The sequence below is a fragment of the Poecilia reticulata genome, linkage group LG23 (genome assembly GCF_000633615.1).
Source record: "Poecilia reticulata strain Guanapo linkage group LG23, Guppy_female_1.0+MT, whole genome shotgun sequence".
NCBI lineage: Eukaryota > Metazoa > Chordata > Actinopteri > Cyprinodontiformes > Poeciliidae > Poecilia > Poecilia reticulata.
In genome coordinates, this window is record NC_024353.1 from 737621 (window position 1) to 754457 (window position 16837).

General features: G+C 39.7%; 1 protein-coding gene across 11 annotated transcripts in view; it reads right to left on the minus strand.

Moving 5' to 3' along the window:
- magi2a (membrane associated guanylate kinase, WW and PDZ domain containing 2a) overlaps positions 1 to 16837 on the minus strand; it is a 246390-nt gene that overhangs the window by 106772 nt on the left and 122781 nt on the right. The window contains exon 1 of one of the 11 annotated variants that reach the window (XM_017302741.1): positions 6388 to 6490. The exons of the other annotated variants lie outside the window; for them this stretch is intronic. Coding sequence (XP_017158230.1) covers positions 6388 to 6394 — 7 coding nt within the window. The 5' untranslated portion in view covers positions 6395 to 6490. Of the gene's footprint in view, positions 1 to 6387; positions 6491 to 16837 lie in introns of those variants that run through there. 11 annotated transcript variants of the gene reach the window in all.

Consider the following 16837-nt stretch of genomic DNA (forward strand, 5'->3'; position numbering starts at 1 on the left):
ACGGCGCGGAGACGTATGGAGAGGGGGACGGCGCGGACGTGGGCAGGAGGCGGCGCGCAGCTAGATGAGAGGGAGGCGGCAATACCCCCGTGTTTCCCCGAAAGTTTCGGGGTACGGCTTATATTAGCCGACCGCCCTGAACCCCCCGATACGTCTTACTATCGGGGAAACACGGTAGTATTACGAATAAAATAAAATAAAATTACGTGAAAAAGTTATAATACTACCAGAAAATACTCGTACGAGAATATAGTCAAACTAATGAGAACAAAGTTATAATATTAAAGAAATGAAGTTGTAATTTTACGAATATAGTCAAAATAGTATTTTTAACAAAGTCTTTATATTATGAGAATAAAGTCTTAATTTTCTGAGATTAAAGTTGCAAAATTACTAGAAAAAAGTTATAATATGAGAATTTAGTTGTATTTTTAACAGAATAAAGTCATAATGTTTATTTTTTAAAGTCTTAATATTATGAGAAGTCATAATTTTATGATAAGATTGAGCCTCCTGTGAAAAAGTACTTAAGAGTATAAGGAAATACTTTTTAGGTTAAAACTTCAGCATCAAATTATTATCAACATCAGAGCTTTGAAATGACTTTATTCTGGTAACATTATGAGAAAATTACACCCTTAATTTATCATTAAGCATAAGATCAACTAACTTTAGATTAACCCATAAATCAATAACTAGCATCCAAACTACGAATTTGTTCTACATAAACAGAAAAACCAAAAACTAGATAAAAACTAGAGAGAACTAGAAGGAGAAAGAAAAGTGAAATGGAACAAAAAATAATAAAAAACAAATTCAGATTAATGAAAAAACTTGGCATGTATTGTATAATTAAAGCATGATATCGCCTGCAGGCGTGATTTAACTCCGATAAAACATGACATTAAGCCATAATTAATTTATTTACACACCAAATGCATCTGCAGCCGTACTTTCATGCTCCAATAAAGCATAAATTCACCTGCATACTTTCAAAACAAACAAGCTGCAGCAGGTTTGTTAGAAAACGGTCAGGAAACGACTCATCGCCTTACGGAGACGGCGAAGGTGAGCCGGGTGTGAATGAAAGAGGAAAACCGGTGAATGGAAGGAGGAGCGGATGAGTTGTAGCCTTCAGCCTTCAGCCGCTCGGAAATCCTCCCAACTCCACAACCTCCGTTATCCTCTGTGTGAAAATGACCTGAGCAAATCTGCAAAGAACTGAAGGTGAGAGGAACAATATCTGGCCTCCGCTTCAGACAAAAGGATTTAAATCCTGACGCAGAGGCAGAGATCGCAGCGCGTTTCGTTTATGATATGGAGACGACGTGTTTGTGCTCCGAGGCGGAAGGAAAAGATTACAAGACAAGGATTCAAACAAATCCTCACCGAACAAAAGGAACGACGCGGCGTGACACAAACTTTTGTGTTTGATTTTTGCACAGGATGCATGACTAATCAAGAGACATGATTCATGCTCATTTCAGGGGTTAAAAATAAATGCTTGCTGCTTTAGCGATTAAATCCAAAAGGTTCAACATGATGCCAGAGAAAACCCAGCAGCTGAATTGGCTTGGAAAGTCTCTGATTTGGTCTGAATAGTAATTGTGTTGGTTGCCTTGACAACTTCCAGTTCAATTAAAGGCTTTTCTAGCTTCAGCGAACCTCACTTTCATTTTAGCTTCTTGATGTTTCAATTACTATCTTGACAACTTTTGCAAACTATGATTTATAATTCAGCCATAAGATTAATTCCTGTATGCGCTGCCTCCAGGCAGAAAAAAACTTTAAGTCTGGAGAAGCTAATATTTACCTACTTGATCTCCAAAGATCAAGAAAAAGAGATTCAGTGACCTGAAAACTTGATCAACCTGAACCACAGTTTTAATACACTAGAGACCACAGACATCGAAACAAACCGAGCCGTGGAAATCGATCTGCTTTGAAGCAGAATGTGCATGAACTTGTCTCAGAAATGCAGAAATATTTGTAATATTGCAACTTTCTATGAGCGAATGAGGGAAAATTTTTTATTGTTTGTTGAACTCTCAGTAATTGCAGCGGCTGAAGCGCCAATTAAAGAGGTGAAGGTAACTCAAAACCACGTAGTTTTTTTTCCTTGCCTCATGTATCAAATTCACTCCACACGCGCCCGTTTCCATGGCAACAGCAGCTCTGCTAGCAAGCTAGCTAGCTGACAGAGTTAAGAGTTTACATTCAAGTGCATCAGTAACAATAAAGCCAAAAAAACACAAAACATTTCCCACACAAACAAAACAGTGAGTCAGTTGCACGTTTTTTAGGTTTGCGATTAAGCGATCGCCTGGAAACGAGCGGTGACTGATTAGCTAGCAGAAACAAAACGCTCCAACAACATGTCATCAAATTTGATGTTCATTTTAAAAGTGCCACTGGTCAATAAATCAAAAGCAAACTACAGTTTAAGAATTTAAAACACAAGTCTAAGACGAGTCTTTATCCAACTTAGGGTGTTTTCACACCTGATAGTCTGGTAGACTTGGAACAAAATCTCAACATTTGTTACTTTTTCAGCTTGTGTGGTTTGCTTTCACACTGCACTGTCAAGTAAGATCCTCCACGCCTGTGGGGGCGCTGCACCAAGAACAGGAAATCATACAAAAACCTCTGAAGAAAACTTGAATGCAACTAAACAGAAATTGAGATTTTAGCTGTTCTTTTGGTTTTGGTAAAAGACCACAAGTCACATTTGTTTTGGTTGTTTTTACCCAGAATGCCCTGCGCTATAATCTGTTGCCTGCTTTTGAAGCAGACTCCGATCAAAACAAGTCAATAAAAATAAATTTCAGAAAATTTGAGAGTAATCTCAGAAATTTTCTAGAATGAACTTAGAAATTTCTGAGTTTCAAAAGTTTAACATTTTTGACTTTTGGAAGGTGTAAGAAATGTCAAATTTTTATATAAAAATATCCAGGAAACTAATCAGGACAAAAAAAAAGCAAAAAACAAATGGTCCTGTTGCTTTTCATAAAGATTTCAAGGGGTACAAATAATTGTATTTACCCAGAATGCCTTGCGCTTTAGCCCTCTTGTTTTTGGAGCGGTCTCCATCCACATTTTATTTATTCAAACTGAACCTTCAACCGGACCAAAATCAAGGTTTGTAAAATAATTAAATTGAGGTGCATTAGATCTGATAAAGTTACGTAGTTAAAGTTAAAGTGAGGATTGTTGCCTTCTGAGCTCCGTTCCTGTCCATGTTGTTGTTGTTTTTAGCTCAGCCTGTGTGTAAGGCTCTTTCTCACCATAAACCCAGAGTCACAACTGGCCAAGACGGCGTCAGCACGACTCATTGTAACCATTCTAATCCAGCCATTAGTCAATTAGGAAGTGACGGGCAGCTGTAATGCCCCTGCATTAGTGGGATGGATTAGTTTCTCATTCAGCAGCCGGCTGCCGCCCGCGGGCGAGGCGGACTGATGAAGGACAGCAAGCTGTGGCGCCGCATCACCAAAAAGCTGCTTTCGCTGCACTTCGCCTTCAGACGGCACGTCCAGCCATGTGCTTGCTCACCGTTTCACTGACGGAACGGAGCGGCAGCTTAATAAACTCTGATTACGCATCATTTAGGATATCGCACACTGAGGGAGGGAGTGCAGGGGATGCTGATGTTTGAAAGTCAACATGGCCGCTCTGCAGTCCAACCACACTGAAGGGTTTGGATATAAATAAATAGATAAGGATCTCTTGTGTGGAAGAGGACTGAGATCACCGGAAAAAACTATTTCTGACTAATCACAGAATTCCAACCTTTATCTCAGAATTCCGAGTTTTTATCAAAATTCAGATTTAAAAAAATTATTCTTTCAAAATTCTTAAGTTTCTCAAAATTCTAAAGTTTTTCTCAGAATTACTACTTTTATCTCACAATTCCAACATTTTTTCACATTATTCCAACTTTCTCAAAATTCTGACTTTTACAACAATTATTTCTCAGAATTCTTAAGTTTCTTGGAATTCAGGAGTTTTTCTCAGAATTCCGACATTTTTGTCAGAATTCTGATTTTTTTCCCCCTCAGAATTCCAAAGTTTCCAAAGTCCAAATTTCCTCAAAATGCCTATTGTTTTCTTAAAATTCCAACTTTTTTCTCAAACTTGTCCCTCAGAATTCGTTCTTTTTCTCAGAATTCCAACATTTCTTAGAATTCTCTCTCAGAATTCCAAAGTTTTCTCTCAAATTTCTTTCTCAGAATCCTGACTATTAAAATTACTAAATTAAAATTACTTTATTGATCCCTAAGGAACAATAAATGTCGTCGTAATGCACATTAATTCAAAATTTCTCAGAGTTACTGAAGAGTTATGGCTTTGGGAAGGACGGATTTCCTGTAGCAGTCTGTATTACAGCACATTGAATCAGCCTCTGACTTTAGAGTCTGTTTTTCTTGCCAGTCTCATGAAGATGATGTCAGATGATGTCCATTATTTTTTTGATTTCATATAGAATCCTCCAGAACCAGCCGTCTTTCCCAGGCTGCTGATCCTCTTTAGGTCTAATCTTCTGATATTAAAGTCAGAATTCAATCATTTTCGTGAGCGCTCCCAATAAATGAGATTTTCAGGTTTATTCGAGTTCGGTGGGAACGAGCGTGTTGTTCTCCAGGTTATTGACAGCCAGTGAGGTGAGAGAAAGCCAGACAGCAAAGCAGCCTCCCTCCGCTGGCCTTCTGCCGGCCTCTACCCAAACCCATTAATAGCTCTGCCCTCCAGGAGGTGCTAGGCAGGCGGCCCGTAATGCAACCAGAGATATTGATGACCGCATCGTTCCCCCAAGGAGCCAGGAGAGGAAGGAGAACGACGGGAGGCTTGATAAACTAATAGAGGAAGGAAAACAGGGAAGAGCTGTGAAAGCAACCCAAATAAACTTTCTGCAAAAGTCAAATCACTCTCATGAATATTGCCTCTGAGTAAAGGGTCAGTCATATTTTATTCCCTGCAAAACATTTAGCATAACACTCTCTTGTTTGTCAGCTCACAACAGCCTCTTCTCACAGTTTGACAAATGGAAGCAATAATGCTTTCTGCTCCCCGAAAAACACTCACTGGGTTATTTCCTCGACTGGATTTATGCTGCTCGCAAACCCCAAGCACATTCGGACGGAGAGCTGTTTGTGCATTTTCAGAAAAAAAACAAAAACTACAGAAGCTGCAAAGATGCTGCAGCAAATAAAACTGACAATAAATTGTGCGTTTGTCAAAACGAAGTGCCACGTCTGAGTTTGAAGAGAAGAAATTTAGCAGCGCTAGTTATGTCTGGCAAGCTGTCGCTTATTTAATGCCATCTAAAATACCATCAACAGTAAAGCATCATCAACTTAAAACAAACTGCTTTAACTTGCAGAAGCAAGTGAAAAAAATACCAATTCCATCAATATTCATCAATATTAAAGCATTATTGACTTAAAACAAACTCCTCCATCTTGCTGAGGAGTTATTTGTAAGTTAGTTTTGTTTTATTTCAAGTGTACCAACATATTTGCACTAGAAACTACACAAAAATACTTGGTAATATTTTGTGATTTGCAGTGCATATTTTGACACATGAACATTTAATATCAGATGAAAGTTACTAATCAATAACTTTGATTAGGGTGTCCTAACTTTTGGTTGATCTCATGTTTAATGAGTACAACAAGGTTAAAAGTGACCTAATATGCTTCCTCGGACAGGTTCTGATTGATCTGTGGCCTATACAAATCATGCTCATAGCATTTTGTGCACAAAATTATTATTAGACAGAGATTTTTGTCTGGTCAGTTCAACATCTACACAACATTTACACTCACAAGAAAATGGCTGTAAAAAGACTCGCAATCATACAGCCATACATTGTTGAAAAACACTAGTGGAGGAGTAAAACTGGCTGACCACAGGCGCTGGGGTTCAGCTTGGGTTGCTAGGTAACGGGTAGAACTCTCCTGGGGTTGATAGGTAACGGGTAGAACTCTCCTGGGGTTGCTAGGTAACGGGTAGAACTCTCCTGGGGTTGCTAGGTAACGGTGCAATGTGCCGTTTTTGAAACAACTTGCTTTCAAGTTGACAAAAAACATAAACTTACTGTAAAAAATCCCCCCAAAAAAGAGTTAGGTAATTTTTTAAGCATTCTGGATGTTTTTAGAAGCAGCTGAGACCCAAATGGAAATATAAAAACATGCGAAGTGTGAATTTAGAATAATAGATCGGCTCTAATGTTTGATGTTTGCTATTAATTAAACATCCTTTTTTCCCCCCAATATTAGACATTTCTTGATCAGTAAATACTGACATGGTTGTTGCAGTTTTTCCTCTAGGAGTTTTCTACGTATGCCAACAAGTCAGAAAACGACTGTAATCTTAGAGACAACCTACCCATCATCGTCAACCCAACTGGACTGAATCACAGTGAGATCCTTTGCGGTTCTTTAAGTCCATCTGACGTGAAGATATTTATTCTCCCAAACATTCACTACAGATGATTCTCTTTGCTCCGTCTCCACGTCTCGTCTTTCCAGAACATCAAAGCCGTCTTGCTAGCAGGGGGGCTAAAGATGCTGGAACGAAGGAGGCCGACGCACCAGAAAGCCTTGGAAAAACCGATGTTTTTCCTCTTCGTCCCGCCACGTTCGCAGCAGCAATGAGCAGGTTGACATGAGGAGAAGGCCGGGATATGCAGAGATTAGTGCAGGCTGATGTCATTTGTTTTGTTATGTAGGTGTTTTTTCGGGGGATGTGAACGTGCTGCTGCGTCAGCCTAATCCCCCTCAGCCAGGGCATCGCATCACAATGACAAACAATGACACAATCTGCCGCTTTTATTCGTTTATAGTGCCGCCATAACCGCAGCGTCGCCTCCAGGGGGCTCAGGCCGGCCACCGCGGCAACATGTATCCCATCAAAACTCATTTCAACAGGTGCGACGTCGGAGAAGCCAATTTGTGCGGGGCGTCCCAGGATCAGACCGGGGATTTGAACTGACAGGGTCACAGAGGCTGGAATAATCATCACACTCAGCGTGGTGGAAATCATTTCATACTGAGATATCTTAGCCTTTTAATACCAGAGGGTGAGCTTCCCCACAATGCCATCACCTCGGCTCCCTCTCTTCTGAGAGAAATGTTCAGAAAGCCTCATGGTTGCAGTTTGATCTACAGAGGATACCATCACAAGTGGAGGAATTTTCAATTTTCAATTTTGCTTGTGACCCTCTGGCGGATGCACAAAATGTCCCAAAAACATCCCAAGTCTGCTTTTTTATTTTACCATCTTCACCAGTTTGTGCCCCAACTTTTTGAAAATTTAAACTACAAACAGATCACAAAACAAAATAAACCCTCAAAGCTGCAGTATGTAACTTTAATATAAATTTTTTTACACCATGTCCTGACTGCATAATGTCACAGTTAACGTGTGAAAAGACTTACTACTGCTGCCAAACGAAAACAACAAATCAGAGCCAGGAGGCGGGTCTTAGCGCTGTCAATCAACCTCATTTTGTTCTGCCATATTTTTTTTCTCCCTCTCTTTTTCACTTCTACCCAAAATTTCTGTGATCCTAGGTTAATCAAGGACTATCAGAGAATAGGAAAATAATAATAACAGCAAATTAGAAAATAATTGGCAGGATTAAGGGAGAAAAAAAGCATATTCCAACCCACATATGTTAAATAATTTCACTGTTTTTGTTGAGGAACCATTTGATTATGACGTCTTGTCTTTATTCTGAATGTCTCCATGTTAGTGTACTTCTTGTTTTTGTTTATTTTATTTTTGCTGCTTTATGTTGTAGATCTATACCTCCTTTTGCTAATCTACTGTTTGTAGATCAGCAAACAGTAGATTAGCAACAGTGTTTGTTGTATATACATACATTGGTGAATAAAAGGGGTGAAAAAAATCAACCTTATGTTCTTGAAATATGCTGATGGTGAAGAAACAATTTACTGTTATGCTGGATATGCTAACAGGGCTGCACAGTGGCGCAGTTGGTAGAGCTGTTGCCTTGCAGCAAGAAGGTTCTGGGTTCGATTCCCGGCCCCGGTCTCTCTGCATGGAGTTTGCATGTTCTCCCTGTGCATGCGTGGGTTTTCTCCGGGTACTCCGGTTTCCTCCCACAGTCCAAAAACATGACTGTCAGGTTAATTGGCCTCTCCAAATTGGCCCTAGGTGTGAGTGTGTGTGTGCATGGTTGTGTGTCTCTGTGTTGCCCTGCGACAGACTGGCGACCTGTCCAGGGTGAACCCGCCTCTCGCCCGGAACGTTAGCTGGAGAGGCACCAGCAACCCTCCCGACCCCATTAAGGGACATGGGTGAAAGAAAATGGATGGATGGATATGCTAACAAGCTTTAGCATCCACAATAGATCATACTAACGAGCCGTAGAATCCACATCAGGCTCTGCTAACTAGCCGCAGCATCCACAAATGGTTATGCTAACTTACTTTGGCATCCACAATAGGCTATACAAGCTGCAGCGTAGCATAGCGCAAGGGGGCTGTGCATACACGAGCATGATTGACAGCGCTAAGACCCTCCTCCTGGCTCTGACTGGTTGTTTTTAGTCAACACTGACAGAAAGAAGAGGAGATTGATCTTTTCACAGACAGTTTTAACAAATATGCAATATTTTTAATGAACGTTACATCCTGCAGCTTTAAACACACTTAAAACAAATACACTGCTTTTTTTTTTTAAATAGAAAATCACCCACACAGAATATTCAAAAACATATTGGTGATACAGCTGATTATTGAGGAACATTGTGACGAGTCAGAAACATCCGCTTTTCATGAACGGCACACCATCAACACCAAGCATTTATGCCGCTTTCCCCGCAAAGCTTCTGAATTTCAGCTTCATTTTAATACGAGTTTCGTTTGATTTAGGTCCCAATTATGTGAACTTTTCCGCACCAAAATGCCACCAATCCACCATTCCCCGGCCAACGTCGAACTCGTCCGTTCGTCAGATCAAAACCCACCTCCACAAATAATCCCTCGCCAGAAAGCTGCTGCCAGCGACGCGCAAACTTTAATTGGATCCTTTTAATAGAGCTCACTATGGCCACTTCCAGCCATGTAATTAGGTTTCTCTTCCTATAGGGTTTAATGGTTGCCGGGTGGGGGAGTCAAGCAAAGCAGGGAAGGAGAGAGAGAAGGAAAAAGGCCAGATTCTCTGTTTTACACTAGGCTTAATCCAATTTCACCCTCAGAGAAATCATCTCATGCCATATATACTTTTTCAATAAGGTTTTTATGGGCCACCGTAAAAACCACAGCGCAGTGTTGAATATCCAGCCTCATTGATTTCTTTGGCAGCGAGGAAAGTGGCCTTTAGGTTGCTTTCAGTGTTTGCCTCGCACCTTTCCAACAGATTCCATCGGGAAATGTTGCGTTCAAAAAATGGGAAACTTCCAGAACAGAATCCAAAGCGACGGGATTTCTGGAATGATTCATTTCTGCCACAAGCGGAGCGATTAGACCGAGTCAATAATAGATGTAAAATAAAGAAGGAATGGATGGCTGGACAGAGGGAAACGGGCTACATTGGACTAATTTTTCTAGACGATAAATTGTCCCAGACGTTGCTGCGATAAATGATATCGTTGTTTTCAGACCGTTTGTGCATCATATAATAATACAAAAACACTTTTTGAAAGATCAAACTCTAAAGTAATGAACATTTAATATGTAATATGCAAAATAAACTAAATAAATTGAGACCAAGGCAAAATTGTCCTTCAAAAAACAGCTAGCTGTGACCAAAACGCCAGACTAGAAAAAAATATTTTCCATTTTTCTCTTTTTCTACCAAAGAAAAAAAAAGAAACTACACTTACATTTACCAATGATGGACACAAAGGAGCTAGTTAGCCAGGGTCTGTTAGGAGATAGTTAGCGGTAGCGTCAACCACTAGCTAGCTAGATGGTCAGGGTGTATTAGGAGAAAGAAGTAGTGGAGAAAATGTGTTTTTTCAGTAAAAATTGTCAAATTATGTTGAGTTCCAGCAAATTCGACACCTTCAACTGTTTTTATAACAACAGTAACAAGACTAAACCATGAACAGATTCAAGAAGATCAAATAATTGCAGCCATTTTTGACAGAAATATGGAAATCTTCAAAGCAGCTGTGGACGTTCATCTGTTCGCTCTGCTGGATCTTCTGAGTCCCTCTGGGAGTTTGCATCTACCACTGAAGGATTTCCATTCCTCTGGGAAGCTCATGTGGCTCAAATATTAAAATAAAGCACAGAAAACATCACAGGACGCTTCGCCTGACAACAAAACATTTAAATTGAGTCCAGTCTGAATGCAACCGTTTCTTTTTGGAGATTCAGCAGCATGAAATCACCAGCAGGACCATCTGGCAGCGGCTTCATTAAATACACTCGATCACATTCAGACATATGCAGCATCTTCACAGGCTGCAGGAAGACTTTTACCTTGAAAATCCATCTTGATTAAGACTAAAGGACGCTTTCTGGTAAAATCATTACCGCCGCTAAAGCGTGCAATGACGAAACAATGGCGGCACGACTCGATCCTGTTGCGTTAACCTTTTTCACTCTTTCCCACCTGCTGGAAACCTCATGAATTAATCTGCCTCCTTGTGTTTGGAGTTAATGACGGCTGAACGGAGAGCCGGCTGCACACACGCTGAGGCAGGGAGGCGTTCCTCTGAACTAACCGCGACGACAATGAATATATATGTAGCTCATTAAAGTTGCTCTTTTTGAAGAGGCGGGCCTATCACAGGTAACATTTTGCCACTAAAGGGATTATTTCAAGGTAAAGTGGCTGTCAGACGTGTAAGTAAAACCATATGGCCATGATAAGACATTTTAAATAATTTCTTACAAAATAATCTGATATGAATCCTTTGCAAACCATCCTTGCAATCGTTTAGACAGAGAATTTGAATAATTTGTGTTCATTTTAATACAAATGGTGCAGATTTGTTGGATTTGTCGGCTGCACATCCATGATGCGAATCTCCCGGTCCAACACATCCCAAAATGTTTTCCATTGGACTGAGATCTGGTGACAGTCAAGTTCAGTGAACTCATTGGTCAAGGAACCAGTCCGAGACACAGACCATGAGAAGACGGTACACTGTGGTTGTAAAGGGATGGACCTGGTCAGCAGGAACACTCAGGTAGGCTGTGGCGTTGATGTGGTGCTCAACTGGTACTAATGGGCCAGGAAAATATCCCCACACCACTGCACCACCACCGCCAGGCTGAGCCGTTGATCCAAGGCAGGATGGATCCACGCCGTCGTGTTGGTGACGCCAAATCCTGACCCGACCGACCATCCGGATGCCGCAGCAGAAATCGACACTCATCAGACCAGGCAACGTTTCTCCAATCTTCTTCTGAGCCTGTGCCTCAGTTTCCTGATCTTATCTGACAGCAGCGGCACCCGGTGTGGTTGTCTGCTGCTGTAGCCCAGCAGCTACAGCAGCAGACAGTGCTGTGCGGTCAGAGATGCTCTCTGCATGCCTCGGTTGTAACGAGTGGCTATTTGAGTTACTGTTGCTGTTCCATCAGCTCCAACCAGTCTGGCCATTCACCTCTGACCTCTGACATCAACCAGGCATTTGGGCCTAGTGAATCTAGTGAACTGCCGCTCACTGGACGGGTTCTATTTATCGGACCATTCGCTGTAAACCCTAGAAATGGTTGTGTGTGTGGAACGGCTTTATTTTAACAAAATATTATGAATGTGAAGTTTGTCAAAATTTGTTTATCTATTTTATGAATTTATTTAGTTTAGTCAATAAGCTGTTCCTTCAGACTTTTGTTTGCGTTTTAAGTTTTGTTACGCTGCTCTTGGCAGTTAGTGGTTACCGTAGCAACCAGTAACCGACAGCTCCTCCCTCTACGCTGCTCTTGGCAGTTAGTGGTTACCGTAGCANGTTACCGTAGCAACCAGTAACCGACAGCTCCTCCCTCTACGCTGCTCTTGGCAGTTAGTGGTTACCGTAGCAACCAGTAACCGACAGCTCCTCCCCCCTTTTCTGTTGCTGTGTGTATATGTGGTATGTTAGAATCAGCTCTGCGTTTTCTTTACAAGTATTACATTTTAGAATATATTTTGGACAAATTTTGATAGCGTACAGTGTTTCATGAGTAAATTGACATGTTTTTAAATATTATTGTTATTGTTAAAGTTTAATTGCACAAATGTTAACTTCTGCTAACTGCTCATTAGGATCTATTGCTTTGTAGTTTGTTTTTAAGTATTGCATTTTATTTAATGTACATATTAATGACATTTATGCACAAAAATACTTGTTTCATTTTGTCTATCGGTGAAAACAAAACACTCCAATCCTCTAAAAATAAAGCCTGAAGCAATTTCATAGTTTCCTCTCTCTCATTCAGACGTGTTTATTCCTTTCCACTTCTTATTATTGTTGAATTATTTTCTGTTTTGCTTAATTTTAAATGTATTGATCTGAAAATGTTCCAAAAATACACTTCAGCCGAGCTAAAAATATGATAATTACAAAAACGATGCACCCAGGAGTCATGTTTTCTGATACGAAACACACAGACGCTGCAGTTCACAGATAGTGGCATTTAAGAGCAATTTAAAAACAGCAATAATGAGAAATGACATGCAAATAAGCTGCGTTAGAAGGCTGAATTAGCTGTGGGTGTCTTTGTAGAGATCCTAGTAAGTGATTTATAAATAATGACAACTTCTTACAGCTTCAATCGTCATAAAACTCTTTAAATTCTCACCGTTTGTGTGAAATTGAATGTCTGTGAGCGCAGATTTAAGCCTTTGTGGTGTGTTTGTGTGTTTCTGCCAGATAACCATGTAGAGTGCAGCTTTTTTGTTGGACTATCTGCTCCTGCGTGGATCCCACAGAAGCCCCTTATCACCGACCCTCAGAGCCCCCATCCTTCAGCTCACGCTGCCTCCAGAAAGCAGAGGCAAAAATAAATTAAAAACATGAAGAAAAGGAAGAAATAAATGCTTTTCTTCTTGACAAAGAGGCAGATAATTTTTTTTTTTTTACAGACTGTGGAGCCTGTAATTTTCTGGATGGGTGAAAAAAGACGAAGATAGTGAAGGAAGTGAAATATCTGGTGACGTAAGAAGTACAAAATATATAGTTTAGGTGAAGGATATAGAAGAAAGAGAGAGATGATGCTGAGAACACATAAATATACAAGTCTATGCTGTCATAATGGGGTCGAAACACAGTTTGCGTCCAGATCTAAGAGGTGGAATTAAACAAGATAAGGATGAAGTTTTATATTTGACAAAGCGCCGCAGGAAAGGTGGTGCAAACCGGAGAATAAGGAGACAAGATCATCCCAAATCCCTGCAGACCAGGCAGCTTCTTCTGCAACTCCTTCTTCCTCAGATTGAGTTTAAGTTGGAGGAGAGGAAGAATCGATGAAGGAAAACATGTATTCAAGGCAAATACTGCAGGATATCACTGTCAAAATCTTTTTAGTGTGGATACTAGCATCAAAGCTAACATCTTGTTCATTTTCCCCAATTGAGTTTTTAGCTATTTTTCAAAATGGCCACCATATTTTAACCTTTTAAACCAATTATTGCCCTGAAATGTTACCAAATTTCATTGTGTTTTCAACTTCAAAGTCATAAAAAGTAGCAAAATCAAAAACTGAAGACATTCATGTTTCACTGGAACTAGATGAAGATGTGTTAAGAGTTAGCGTTAGCTTCTGCTATACTTTTCCTATGTGCTTAGCAATTTAGCGTTAGCACAGCTAAGGTATTTGTTTAGCAAACTAGTTGTTATTGAACTTAACATTTTGGTTAGATGTTGCTAACAACTACTGAAGATTTTAGTTCAAATATTTATTTTACGTTGCAACCATGGCGGCCATTTTGAAAAACCTCCACCAGAAAACGGAAACATGATTTTCACGGCTATAAAATATTAACTGAATTGTCAACCATCGCCATCATCTTGAAAAATCTAAATATTGTCACTAAATATTATTTTCTTGGTCCAATTATGTATGATTTGGCACCAAAAGTGACAATATTGTTACATTTAGAGCAAAAATAAAATTTCCTTGACAAGCATCTTGATTTTTTCAGTTGCTAAAAGTCTCATTTTTATATGAAAGATTTTACAGAAATATTTAATTATCTGCTACACTACAAAAAGGAAAACCCAAGATTACAATGCCAGCAAGTGGATAAAGTACACAACGATCAAAACAGACATTTCATTCTGAAATGATCATATAAGAAAGAAAAGAAAGTTGCTGTAGTGTTTTATTAATCTTATACTAGTATTAGAGGAATCTGGTTTATTGCCATATTTAGCTTTGGTTAACTGTAAAAGATACGGTTTAATAGATGCAGATATCATACACACAATCTGATGAACGCTGGAAAGAAATACAGAAGTTTGTAAACGAATAGCCTGAAGAACAGAAACTCGAATTAATCAAAGGTTCACACAAGAGCTTCATGTTTTTCTCAGTGTTTTCCCCTTGATGAATAGAAAACTTGGCCTTTGTGTTGCCGTGTTTTGTTTTTTCTTCCACCGTCTCTCTGAGCACCGCTGATCCTTTAGCAACTCAGAAGTCACACAAAAGGGCAGAACAAGACTGAAGACTAATTAGGACAAAATCGGAGTAATGCCACAGGAGGATGAGAGAGAAAAAGAAACCACCGAGACTTGGAGAGGAGCTGAAGAGCGCCTTTTCATTTGATTAAATTTCATTTGAATGAACTTTCCCTGCACCTTTAACAGAAGTGCTCACAGAAACTTAAAACAGCAACTTCAGGTTGTGGAGTTGGATGTTAAAACATCTTTAAAAAGCGGATCGTTTGTAGAGTCAATGAAGAAGAAAGCTCAACAGTTCAGCCGACTGATGCACACGTCAACGTGGCTTCTGGATTTAAATCAAAAATACTAAACATCACTTCTCATTTGTCCTCTAGATGGATGCCATCTGTGCAGTCGGTACCTTTCAGTGAAATTCTCCAACATGTTTTAATTTTTTAGTTTGTAAAAAGAAAAAAAAGCTCTAATTGCATGAGATTTCCGTGGTTCTTCCTTGGCTTTGTTTCATGTACCAGAGAAATGCCACAGGAAGCTAATCTTGGCTCCATCGCTGGTGCAAAGCAAACATTTCCAAAACTAGTCTTTAAAAAAAATCATAATAATTAAACTCATCTAGAAAGCAGCTAATTTCCTGCCGGTTGAAAGATTTTTATGCAAAGCAATGAAGCAGAACTTAAAGTATAACCTAAATTACAACACAAGTGAGAACAAGCAAGCAATACAATAAAATATATTAGCAAGAGTTTATTATCCTAGCATTCCATCATATGTTTAGTACTACTACTTGAAATCTGTGAAATATTTTTTTTAAATTGCAATTTCTCGTGAATAAACTAGAATATCTCCACATTTATTCCCACTTTAACTTGATAAAAATCACACTTAGCATTTTCTAGAAGGTTTCCAACTATCTTACAATGATTAGCTAACTAGCTAGATAGCTAGATAGATAACTAGCTAGGCCATGGGATGGAAATTATAGTTTAAAGCCTTGAGAAGGAAGATTGTAGCAGCTTTTTAGTCTGTTTACATCAGTAGATACTAAATTAGTTGATTATTTCAATAATTGATTAATCACAATTATTCCGATTAATCGTTTCAGCTTTAGATTAATCTCTACATTTCTACAAACGACCTGCTTTATTTCCTAAAATCCAACTAAGCTAGAATCTGCTGCTAACTACACAACGACTTTCGGAGTCAAGTACGTATTTGCAGAGTAAACAGCTGCTGGTTCATCTTTTAAAAGCATCCTCTTGCATCGGCTCGTTGTTTCAACTTCATCCTGCACTTCATTATTGTATTTATGAGTCTAAATAAAGCAGAAAACCATCACGCCTGTCTAAGCTCTCCGATGCATATTCATACTCGGTTTCTCATTATTTTCCATTAATCCACTGCAGGCTCAAGGCTCTGGAAGACACATTGTGTGTCACGGGAGAGGCTACTCACAAACACTGAAGGAGAGACACACAAACCGCCTCAGAGAGGAAAGAAGAGAGAGTTTATCATCACTTCCCTCCCTTTTGATCTCTTACTGAACAGGGCAATTTTCAGTGAATCTCCCAGAGTTGGAAGGAAAGTGAAGCGCGGCTTATAAAGACAGCTAGAAAGTCCGATAGACGGAGACGTATCTGTTCCAAAGCCTATCGCACATCTCATTTCCACCCAATTTCCTTGCAGAGTAATCCATCCCCTGATGGAGCTCGCCGTCTATCCCAACATCCACCCAGCGAAGCAGGCACCGCTGTGCTTTTAGGAGCTTTTACATCACGCTGGTCTCCATTTGTGCCGCTCCCCGGAGAGCCTGTGTCACCGAGTGCTGCTGTGTCAGAGACGCTCTGCTTCTACCATCATATTTCAGCGTGTGTGTGTCAGTCAGAGCAGATATTTGGGAGTGTGTGGCGTCCTGATCATGCTGCACAGTTTGACAACGTCCCTCTTGCCTGCAGACGGGAGAATGTCTGCAGCTTTCAAGTGCTTAAAGGTACGGTGATTTTCAGCAACCAGGCAGTTCAAAGTGCTTTACATGAATTAGAAGGAAATACAACAAAACATCAAACCAAAGGAAATAGAAAAGAAAAGAAATAAATATAAAAGTATAAAACTACATATTGGTTCATCAGAACAAGTGGTCTGTAATTTATAAACTAGTCAGGGTTTCTTTGGATTCTTGTTCTGGTAAAACTAGATGGTACTTTATAAGTTTGTTCTTGATTTGTAAACCAACAGGAGTTTCTCTAGATAAACCAA